Below are 11,499 nucleotides of genomic sequence, written 5' to 3'. Positions count from 1 at the left end.
TTTTAAAAAACACTTTTGATAAAAATACATTTAAAAGTAGTTTTTAAAAGCTTGGCCAAACACTAATTACTGCTCAGAAGTGCTTTTCAAATTAATTAGCCAAACACAAACTGCTTCTCATCGAAAGTACTTTTGAGAAAAAACACTTCTCAAAATAAGCTGATTTTTGCAACTTGGCCAAACATGCCATAAGTGTAAATGTCTAGAGTTTGGACCCAACTGACAAAAAACACTAAAACGCTGTATCAGTAATAGAAAAGGAAAAACTTCCAACCAGCATAAAGATTTAACTAATGCATTTTTTTGGGAAAAAAATTCAGAAGGAAATAGCAGACTCGTGGAACTCAAGATAAACACTTTGATCTGCATTTCACACAGCATTTGTACATTTTCAACTATACTATATTAGCTCCAACCTATCCCTATGACAATTATGGTAAACATACAAGAGGCTCGAAGAATCAAGGAGCCACTTTTGATAACAATGTGAATGTGGTATAGTGACTTGGAATCACATATCTTTTTTTTTCCATTATTTTTCTTTACCCTTCCCCCTTTCTTTAATTTCCTCCTTAAATTCAAGTCCTACAGGCAACAAAATATAATGTGACACATACAGGGAAAGACGTGTGTAGTTTTTCTATAGACAGAACACTTGGGAAGCCAATGTGTTTTTCTGCTTCACCGTGCACGAAGACAGCTGATCTTGGATGCTGCTTCTGAGTTCAATTGAAGACGAGTTATCACTGACGCCAGCAGTAATATGTTACTATGCAAGGGAAGCAGAGCTCTGGTAAATTTCATCAACATGGGTTGCTGGAACATAAACTGCATTCTGCAGTGAACTGTGGGTTCGACCATAGAAAGCATATACACACACACCTAGTGCCAGCCACAGTGATACACGCATCCAAGTTGCACCACTGCAGCACATGAAAGCAGGGATATATGTAAAAAAGAAGATAGTTTTTGCATGCATCAGCTGGTAGACCATCTCTTGTGAGTGGGAAAACATATATAATAGTCCCACAAAACCTAAATGCGGAATTCCCCACGTCATAGTTTAAAATAATACTCTAGCAGGTCTGAGCACTCACCCAATGTTAATTAACAAGTAGGAATTGATGAGAATGCAAGCAATAGGTAGAAGTGGCACGAACGGACAAGTGAATCCTACAGGAAGCAAAAGTACACTTTAAGGTTGACCATGTATCTGCAGAAAACTCACTACTAGTGTCAAGCAGTAGAAATTGTAATTAGACGTAATTTTTAAGGTCAGATGCACTAAACGGAAGCTGATATGCTGTAGTCGTGGCCCACCAATACAATACATAGTTGGAAGTTCTTGGTAGAAGCACTCTAATAAATCTTAATTCAGGCATATATAAACACAGCATACCTCCTGTGTGTCCAAATTTGTGCCTTGCATCATCTTGGTCTATGCAGGTAAGCACTATAAGACCAGATAGCAGGAACAACCCACCAATTCCACAGAGTGTGAACCTCATAGGGCTGTTTATGATATAAATTATCACGAGTAAGATTATAGTAAACAAGCAATAGCTACCTGTACAATTTGCAACACATGTACCAAAAACTGGCTAACATCTTGATAATTACAAAAGGGCAGCCCGGTGCTCTAAACTCCCGCTATACGCGGGGTCCGGGGAAGGGCCAGACCACAAGGGTCTATTGTACGCAACTTTACCCTGCATTTCTACAAGAGGCTATTTCCACGTCTTGAACCCGTGACCTCATGGTCACATGGCAGCAACTTTACCGGTTACGCCAAGGCTCCCCTTCATCTTGATAATTAAAAATTAGTGAATTATTAAAGGAGTCCTACGTAACCTTAATTTACTAAATTTACATCTATATACATGCACAAGCATGGATATTGGATGCCGAGCATCCCGGTGATTGACCTTCTCACACATCATTTTGGTCCCTTGCAAATCATCTCAGCAGTTCTTCAAAATATAAACAGGTAAAATGCAAAATACCAGAGAGAGAGAGAGAGAGCACTCACTCTGGCAGGCTACGAATTGAAGTAGCAGATGTAAGCATAAACACTCCAATACACGTGAACATGATTGTCCAGCCAGCAACTTTCCGCCTTTGGTCAATGAAAACTGCAAGAAAGCCGAAGAGAAGGAACAACATGATTGCTCGAATTTTAAGTTAGACAGGATACCTATTCAGATAATTTTAATATGTTACAATTAAATGTGGAACCACATATTAGGCTATTGAATTGCTGCAAATAAGAAAGAAAGAGGGGCGTATAAGGTAGTTATTGGATCCGTCTCTTTTGAGTTCTTTGGCTTAATCATGAGATGAGGATATTCAAATGTTTTTCCTCTCACCCTCAATATCCTTTTCCCTTTTACCACAACTTGCACAATCTGTAAGTTTTACCTTTAGTCTGATTTTCTGAATTCTTCACATGCAGGATAGATGCTCATCTTTAGCACCCGCTGAAGTTCATATCAGAATAATAGTCAATTGACAAATAGAATTCAGAATTAACTCACAGCTAAATCGGACTGCTGCTTTCTCCACACGTGGATGCGTGACTGGTACCCCATCTAAAAGAGGAGTAGCGTCATCAAAGGAGACAACTGGAACTTTGGTGTTCTCAACATTAATGTCTGTACTACTACTACTTTCACTAAGCCGTTGGCTTACAGAGTCTATCGCCGCCTGGAAAGACGATGGAAGTGGGACCTCATCTGGTGGAACATATCGAAGAATCAACACTGAGATCGCTACCATTGTGAAAGCAAGAAGTGTACCAACACTGACCTGCAAAAATAAAATGACTCAATGACAATCAAGAACTTTATACAAAAATCCTTAGTAAGAAACTAACCACAAACAACCTCAGTGGCACGGCACTTACTTTGTTGGTTCACAAAGTATGTGAATCACTGTTATTAATGGCTCATCTGAAACGCCCTTAAGTCCTAAAACTCAGTTAAAGCCAAATGTTGCGCTTCACTTTGCTTAGGTGGCGCTTTAGTGTAAGCACTAAGGTGCTAAGGTTTGTGCCTCATCATCTATGAGATTTGTCTTAAGGGGCAACAGTACCCACCATATATAGTTGGTAACTGATACATTAATTGTTAAAAAATGTAATGACTAAATTTCCATGATCCAGAATACAAAGAAATTAGAATTTAGAACAAGACGACTGGCTTCTTTTTCTTTTTAGAATGCTATATAAGAAGAATAGCTTCAAAAACCATACAGCTACATATTTCAATCTAAATCAGAAATTTAAATAGCTTTTATCCTTAATTGGCCTCATAATTTTTTTTATAACCAAGAAATCCCAGAAGGTCAATGGTCCATGGTTCGAACTATTTTTACTTCATATATTATGCTTAATTATAGTTTTTTCAATTCTTTTATCTAATTAGTTATTGTTTGCATTAGTAGTCTTTTTCCTTACATTACCTATATATAACATTTTTATTTTTGGATGAAGAGCCTATGTTTGTTAATGCTCACGCTTTAATTCCACTTTGCGCTTAAGGCCCCAGCAAGCTTTGACGCTTTTAATTTTGACTAGTCTGATGTGAATTGCTAAAACTGGACTTCAAACATATTAGAAGTCTAGGAACATATCATGTTCTTACAGTTTTCCCCTCGAGCACTTAATAAATTCACAGTAAACATCATAATGTTTTCAACTAGCAAAAAAATAAGTACAAGTCAATGATGAGAAAAGAAAGAAAAGATATAGCATTAAAAATGGGGAGATTGTGCTGACCCAAAAACTAACTATTAGTCTAGATATTGCTTCCTCCAATTGTCTCCAAACCCTCCCGCAGAAATAAGGAGAATAAAAGATACTAGAAATAGCAAAGGGATATAAATAGCAAAAGGATTAATGTTATAAATGCTTCTCATTTAATCCATATCAGATAAATGCCAAATTTGCAGATTTTCATGCAAGACTTTCTATGAAGCAAAGAAAGTAATTAGAAATTTGAAGCTGCAGCAGATGTGGCACCATTTAAGAATAGAAATAACATGTTAGAGGGGAATATAGTTTTGGCAGCTTCAGGATGCGAGTTCAATTGACATGAATTAACTATTTCACAGAAGGTAAGCATACCATTCCTGACAACTGTTCAACATCCATGAAAAAGGCCAGGGTTCCAGCAAGTAAACCGGTTGTTACAGTGCTTTTAACAGGAACTTGAGTATGTTTATTCACATCTGAGAAAAATGAAGGCAACAAACCATCCCGAGCCATCGCCATAAGTATTCTAGGCTGAAAAACACAAGAGAAAAGATTGTGAGATGCTGCTAGCTACCAAACAAGGAGCTAAATACTGTCAAAGCAGAAAGAAAGTATCTTGTTTCAATAAAGGATAACATATCCAAGGATCTGTAAGCAGGCCATCTGCATTAATCCAGCCCTACATTAAGTTAATAAGTAATTATATGAAACATCAAAGAGGTAACAAGTCACATGCAGCAGTTTTCCAGTTACATGCTTCCAGCATTGATTGTTGTATCTTTGCTATAAGTAACAGAGACCAATTGACGTTCTTAGCAAAAGAAAATGAAAGAAGGCTTTGGAGAGATGTATTTTTAAAGTAGTAACACTGAAAATCCAATCATAAATTGGTCTCCTATATATCTACTAGCTAGTTAAGAACTAACTGGTCCACTCTTGTTACCTGAGGCAAAAGTGAGCCCATTAATGTTGAGCAAAGAGCAGTACAAGCTCCTACTGTTATTATATATCTGTAGTGAGAACCAGACAAAAGAACATTAGGATAAATAAAAAGAAAAGAGCAGATTTCACCTCATACTACCCGTAATTAAGGAATGGCTGAACATGATGTCGTAAGGCCAAAATCATTTTCTTACGCTGCCCACTTAATTCCATGGCTCGCAAATGCAGAGGAGATTGGTGTGTCGGGATCCATAGCATAATAGGGTACCAAACCAACAATCACTGCAGAGACTAACATGTACAGAGAACAACATATCGATAATGCAAAACCAATCCCCATTGGCAGGTCGCGCTGAGGATTCTTCACCTGTTACAAGTGAGTTGTAAGAAATAAAACTTACAAGATTCAATAATTTAAGAATCCTTTACATTGATAATAGCTATTAGGAGACACATAACACTGTAAAGGATTTTGCGGTACCTCCTCAGCAGTACTAGCAACTGAATCAAACCCAATGAAGGCAAAGAAGACAGTTGAAGCCCCAACAAGCATACCATCAACCCCATAGGGGAAATACCTGTCAATAGAAGAAAAAATAAAAAGGCAGATCTAGTGAAGAAAGTACGGAAGACTGTTTGTACAGGACCGTCAATTACCCGACAGGTAGCTCATAGCCTGGCCATCCAGTTTTGAATCCTAGATATCCACCAGCAACAATGATAAAAATCATGGCACATACATTTGCTGTAGTGACAAATCCTTGTACCATCGTACTCTTCAAAATATGATTAAAATTAGCACAAACAAAGGAAGAAACTCTAAGAGAAAGAGAGAGAACTTTATATACATGGACAATACCTCTTTAATCCCCACACATAGAAGCCCAGTAACAACAAAAACTAAAATTGCTGCACATGGGTCCACCACAACGTCCAGTCCTGGGATCGTATGACGAGCTACGAAAGCTGGCAGGCTATCTGGACCTCCAAAAAGCGTAGCCTGTGGATTGAAAAGGGTAATAAAGAAGTGTCACGAGGGAAAACTTAGATCTTATGATAATCCAATAGATAGGTTGAGCATTCATGTTCTTCATAAAAACAAAAAACAAAAACTAACAATCAAATGTTTGATTTTCTTTTGCCTTGGAGAGAAAGAAAACTATAAAATTCAATCTATCCTTAGACATTAGATTGTGTTAAAAAAAACAAGAGAAAGAAATGAAAACAGAACATGCGCATGTACAAGAAAATATGTAAACTCAGATTACAATTAGTAGAAACTATTAACATCCAAAAAATTAAGTATCCGAACAATCAGATTTTGGTTGTAAACAGAAATGTAGTATCTATAACTTGAAAATCAGCAGAAAAGCAACTAGACAACAAGAGGATCTTAGATGACTTGCATCACTATTTTCTTTTTCCTGTAAGTCAGCTTTTACCATGTTAAATTCCACTAAGCACCAGAATAGAGAAAGCACGAGTCACAAATACAAAGTTATTACTAGTATGGAGAGGATACTTCCAGTAAAAACAGAAAATCAGAGTGCACAAGAAAAGCCTATTAAACTTGATATAACTCTAGTATTCCCAACGCTTTCCTTTCCACAGGGATAAATATGGATACAGAACATTATCAAATGTCAATATCAGAACAACAAAAGTAAAAACCTGAAGAAAAAAGCAATCACTAGCTCTACTATTGGAACATACAGCTTTCTTCTTACATACCAACTGAAATAGGTCACTTTCACACTTCTCCGCCTTTCTAAAGATCAGAAACTCATAACAATCCCAAAATCAGTGCTAAAACATCCATATTTTAATGCTGGCTAAGATACTTCGCCCAAAAGGGTGCAGAAAATTTACAAAAAGCAACAAAGCAATCACCCTTTTGAAGGGAAAATTTTGTATAGGCTTGGAATACTAGATAAAGGAAACATAGTAATTCAGAAAAAGATCAAAGGAATTATAATACTAAACCAGATTTGGAGATATGCCACGAGCAACTGCAGAACCTCCAATCGTGTATTCCAATATCAGCGCCCAGCCGATCAGCCACGCAACACTGAGAGACATCATGATAGGAAATTTCTGTTACGACCGTATCCGATCCTCAAATTTATCAAAAGCAAAAATATTTAAAGTCAATATAAGAATATGATATGATTGTTCAGATATAATCTAGGAAAAGAAAAGCCATGATCGGTAAAATTACAAACTTTTCCTATCACATTCACATGATAAGAGGCACCAAAAATTTTGGCATTACCCTTCTCCGACACATATGTAAGAGTAGTGATAGGCACTCCCAGCAGATGGACAACGACTTGCAAGCTCTGCGTAGCAAAAGGCCGAAAGCGCAGCTGCTATTCCAGCTATCAAAAAGGAAAAGGTGAGGGCAGGACCAGAGTGCTCTCTTGCAACCGTTCCAACCAGAATATAAACCCCCGCACCAATTGTGGAACCAACACCTTCAAAAAATCAGCCACAAGTCACAAAACAATTGTTAAGCTAATGAACTAACACATACACTCTTCATTATTTAGCAACATCCAATTTGAAGCATACATTGCATGGTTTACTCCTTTCAGCGATCAGCACCATAAAATTCATAATCTTAATAAAATTAAAAGGAGAATCCTTTGGTTTGTGGGAGGGTAAAAGTTCACAATTCGCACCTAATCTAAAACATAATTTGCTAGGGTATCATTTATTAATGTACTTAAACAAATTTGATAACAATGATACGATTTTTTTTTCTTAGTGAAAGAAAATATGAAAGAACTGAAAGAGTAAAATTAGCAAGAAAAGATTATCGGGCTTGCACTTTTCATAAGCTTATTGCAACATAAATGTAAAGGTCTACCAAGGTGGCATTCATTCAATCAAATCTTCTACGCCTATGCCAACCCAAACTAATTGACTTTTTGTAGAAACGAAGGAATGCAGGAAGAAGTCTATACTTTCCACCAGTTCTTGAGAGCACATATGATTCGATAAAGGTCTGAATAATCAGGTATCCTATCTTCTTTTTTACAGGAAAAATCCGAACTAAATAATCTCTGCCTTGCCTGATCATAAGTTACTGAAAGTTTAGACGTATATCTTCACTTGCCAGAAAGAGAATGCGTATTCATACACAATGGGATAATGATTCAGTCCGCCACGTTCAGTATTCAAATTGTAATTATAGTGGGATTATATTCCCAACTCACTTGGAATAATGACAATAGTCTTTATCAATAACAATTTTGGGTTGATAACGTGACGGTTTCAAAATCTAATTCAACTTAGAATTCATAAACAGCAAAGACAAAAAAAAGTCAAAGAACCTAAAAAGCAACTCGAAAGAATGAGAAGTAAAAAAAAATGTTTGATTTGGATTACCTATGGCAACAAGGTGAGGAACAGTTAAAGCTTTAGCTAACTGATTATGAGAAGTAGCAGCAGCAGAAGAAGGATTGGAATGAGCAGAATCAACCTGTTTCCTCCTTATTAGACTTCTCACTCCCCCAACAAAACACCCTCCTTCGCCACCACCAACAAGCCCCATTTCAACAACTTATTGAGTATTGATTTTTCACAATAAATATGAAGCCTATGATCAATTGAATTATAATATTAAATTAGTTAGCGTCCAAGAATTGGGGGAGGGGGCTGAGCTAGCTGCAAACCCAAAGATTGGAAAGATATTAGATTCCTCGAAAATCGAGGCCTTTGGGCAGCACAACTTAGGAGGAGAATAAAAGAGAGAATCCTCAAATCTCAGCCAATAAAAGAAAATGTTGCGTAATTCAATTATTAGTCTTCCCACGTTTAGCCTATGAATGAATTTCCTCCTTACCAACCGTACACCTAACTCCTCCTTCAAAGTTGACTTTAAAAAATTGGATGTCCTCGAAGGGACTTGGAGTCGTGGAAGTTGACTTATTTCTATTTTTTTTCATGCAACTTTTATCTTATTCCTTTTTTTTAATTAGTATCTTCAACATGTGTTACACGTTAATAATGACACGTGATGATTTAAACATTTATTTATATGAAGGAACAATAAAATTTAATTAGAAAAATATTATTACATTAGCATAATACATGAATTTAAAATAAAAGGATATCATCAAAACTTATACAAATGATCAATTTTGTCATGTTAGTTAGATAATTATGTATTATAGTTTAAAAGTGTTTAATGTGATGGTATCTTAACCAACACTTCTTTGTGGACAATATTTTTTTGTGTATGTTTCCTCCTAATGCTTTGGTTGCTCTGCCTTAACCATAACTTTTATTGTCGATCTTGATATGCCTCTTGAAACATACAGTTATTCATGTACGAAAATATAGTATAGTAAATATAGTCCAATATTTAGGATGTTTGTCTTTGTATTTTATTTATTATATTTGCAAAACATAAACATACTAAAATTATTTTCATACAAATTTAAAAGGATATTCCTTAGTTTCGAAAGATGAAAGTTGAATTCAGGGATAAGATTATACTTAGAAGCACATTGACCAGTATCATAATTTTTTGCATGTATGACGTTATTGTCAAAAAATTTATGTACCATGTGTGTGCTATTATATAAGCTATTAGGCGTATCTAAGTTTTTCAGTAGCATGACAGACAAATATACAATGGAATATCAATTTTAACTTAGTATATTATATATACGGTGACACTAACATATATAAGAAATAATAAACTTGACAACAAATATGTATGTTAGAAGGTCATTTGGTATTGAAGTATTTAAGTGTTCTTCTTGGTAGTAATTATTGGTATCATTTTCTATTGAGTCAAAAACAGAAAAACTTTTTGTTTTATTATAAAATTTTGCAATCAACCTTTTATTTAGTTGATCAACATATTCATTTCTTCTAGCTAAGAGATCCTTTAATTCTATCATGATTTACACAAATAGTGTTTTAATCTAATGATAGAAATATTTCTCTTATTAAATGTACTACTATTACACCATCATATAGTTCATTAATATCCAATATATCTCTAGAACTCCAGGTAATTATTTTGATCGTTTGAAACTTAGCCATAAGTGTTTCATTATCAATTTTGTTCTCCTTATAAATTTAGCATCATTGCTCTTCTTTGATATATTTGTGGTGGTTATTTAAGTTGTTTGAAGATGTATATCAAATCTAAAGTGGGTGGTCTTACAATAAAATTGTTATTGGTACACCACTTACTATTATTGCTAACAGTGTCATGCATCTTGATATGATATTTGCAAGTAATGCATGACATAGAAATATTATTTCGATTCCGCCGGAGGCATTTAGAAAGAATAATCCCGCTATAGCAGAGTCGACTCTTTATAATATAATTTTGAAAGCTTGTTCTTTTCTAGGATTTAGCTTTGATTGTGCTTCTTCAGACACTTGTATAACATTTTAATTCTTATAATATATCAATATTTTTACTTTGTGTTCTAACGCTCTTTTTATGGAATAAATTTATGTACCCTAAGATTTCTTTAACTTGAATAAGAATGTTACTCATATGATGAATTAAAAAATAATTGAATTGGATTCTCTTGCTAAATAAAATTATCAGATTTTATTAGTTGGTTTTAAAATAAAAAATAATTTATTCTATGCTGATTCAGATCTTAATATTAGTTCATATCTTATTTTGAAAATTTAATCTTAATTATAATTTTATCCACCATAAATTTTATTTTCAAAGAGTAAAATATTGATATGACATTTCACTTTTATATCTTTAGTTTGTAGAATTATTAGTGGTATTGACTCTTACGAACCAATTTTTTTCTCTTTCTCACAAGTTTATAATCTTAAAAATTTTCTTACTTGTTGTTTAATAATTGGGTATTTTTTAATACTACACGAAAAATTGATTAAAAAATATATTATTTTAGTAGAAAAATAGTTCAATATAATATAAAAATATATTATCGTGGAGGTCTTATTTTCCCTCAATTTCAACTCTTTATGCGGTTCATTTAATAATTTTTTTTGGATATTGGGCATTATGGAGTGATAATGTATTGCCAATACGAAGAATTCTAATGAAATTGATTTTATTAAATCTTCAAACATATTCTTAGTAGGTATTTAATAGACCAAATTTTATTAATTTTAAATTATTAAATATTAAAAATTAGCATAAAATATATTGTAGTCCAAAAAATAAGTTATTGCAGTTATGTCCTTTCCCAATGAATTCTTTCGTTTAATATTTTAGGGCTACTTTGGTATATTAATATTGTATTTATGCTTTTATAATAATATGTGCTCTCTTTTTTCTAAACGGATTTGGACAATATAATACATTCTCAAATTAAATTAGTAATAGGACATTATAATAATTTTCAAATTAAAATAGTAATAGAAATTTTTAAGAAGTATATCCTAAAAGTAACATGACTAAAGATATTTACTTGTTCAATTTTATATGAATTTGACAGCCCGAAAGTAATTATACTAATAGGATTCCTAACGTGTAGTATTATGTCCTAAAACTAATAGGGTTATAAGGTTAATATCTAGAATTATGTCCTTTTATTATGAGTTATTATACTTAATATTATAAAGTTATTTTTGTAAACCAACAAGTTAGGTTACTTATCATTAGGACATGACATTAGCTTGGAGTCACGATGTAATTTGTAAGAATTTTTTATTTACTTACTATTTTCAAAATATATGAAAATATAAATAAATAAGGATAGATTAATTTCGGTATGTGTATTGTGTATGTACCCCATCAATAACTATTCAATGTTGAAAACTCGCGTAAATTTTTCATTAAACAACATGTT

General features: G+C 33.8%; 1 protein-coding gene across 2 annotated transcripts; it reads right to left on the bottom strand.

Annotated features, from left to right (window-relative positions):
- Positions 1 to 344: 344 nt before the first annotated feature.
- LOC107826511 (cationic amino acid transporter 2, vacuolar) lies at positions 345 to 8,595 on the bottom strand. 2 transcript variants are annotated; one of them, XM_016653498.2, is made up of 14 exons: positions 8,084 to 8,595; positions 6,966 to 7,167; positions 6,677 to 6,761; positions 5,553 to 5,693; positions 5,351 to 5,469; positions 5,175 to 5,271; positions 4,888 to 5,060; positions 4,695 to 4,761; positions 4,124 to 4,282; positions 2,535 to 2,805; positions 2,030 to 2,132; positions 1,400 to 1,512; positions 1,098 to 1,173; positions 345 to 923 (listed from the first exon to the last, which is right to left on the bottom strand). In XM_016653498.2, the coding sequence occupies exons 1-14, from the start codon at positions 8,247 to 8,249 to the stop codon at positions 770 to 772; spliced, it is 1,926 nt and encodes a 641-aa protein (XP_016508984.1). In that variant the 5' UTR covers positions 8,250 to 8,595; the 3' UTR covers positions 345 to 769. The 2 variants fall into 2 exon arrangements, with proteins under 2 accessions (XP_016508984.1, XP_016508985.1); XM_016653499.2 differs by lacking the exon at positions 1,400 to 1,512 and having other exon boundaries at positions 2,535 to 2,588; positions 2,689 to 2,805.
- Between the last annotated feature and the right edge of the window lie 2,904 nt (positions 8,596 to 11,499).

Source organism: Nicotiana tabacum, chromosome 22 (genome assembly GCF_000715075.1).
Source record: "Nicotiana tabacum cultivar K326 chromosome 22, ASM71507v2, whole genome shotgun sequence".
Taxonomy (NCBI): domain Eukaryota; kingdom Viridiplantae; phylum Streptophyta; class Magnoliopsida; order Solanales; family Solanaceae; genus Nicotiana; species Nicotiana tabacum.
Note: the sequence above shows the minus strand (reverse complement) of the source record. Positions and strands in the feature narration are given on the sequence as shown.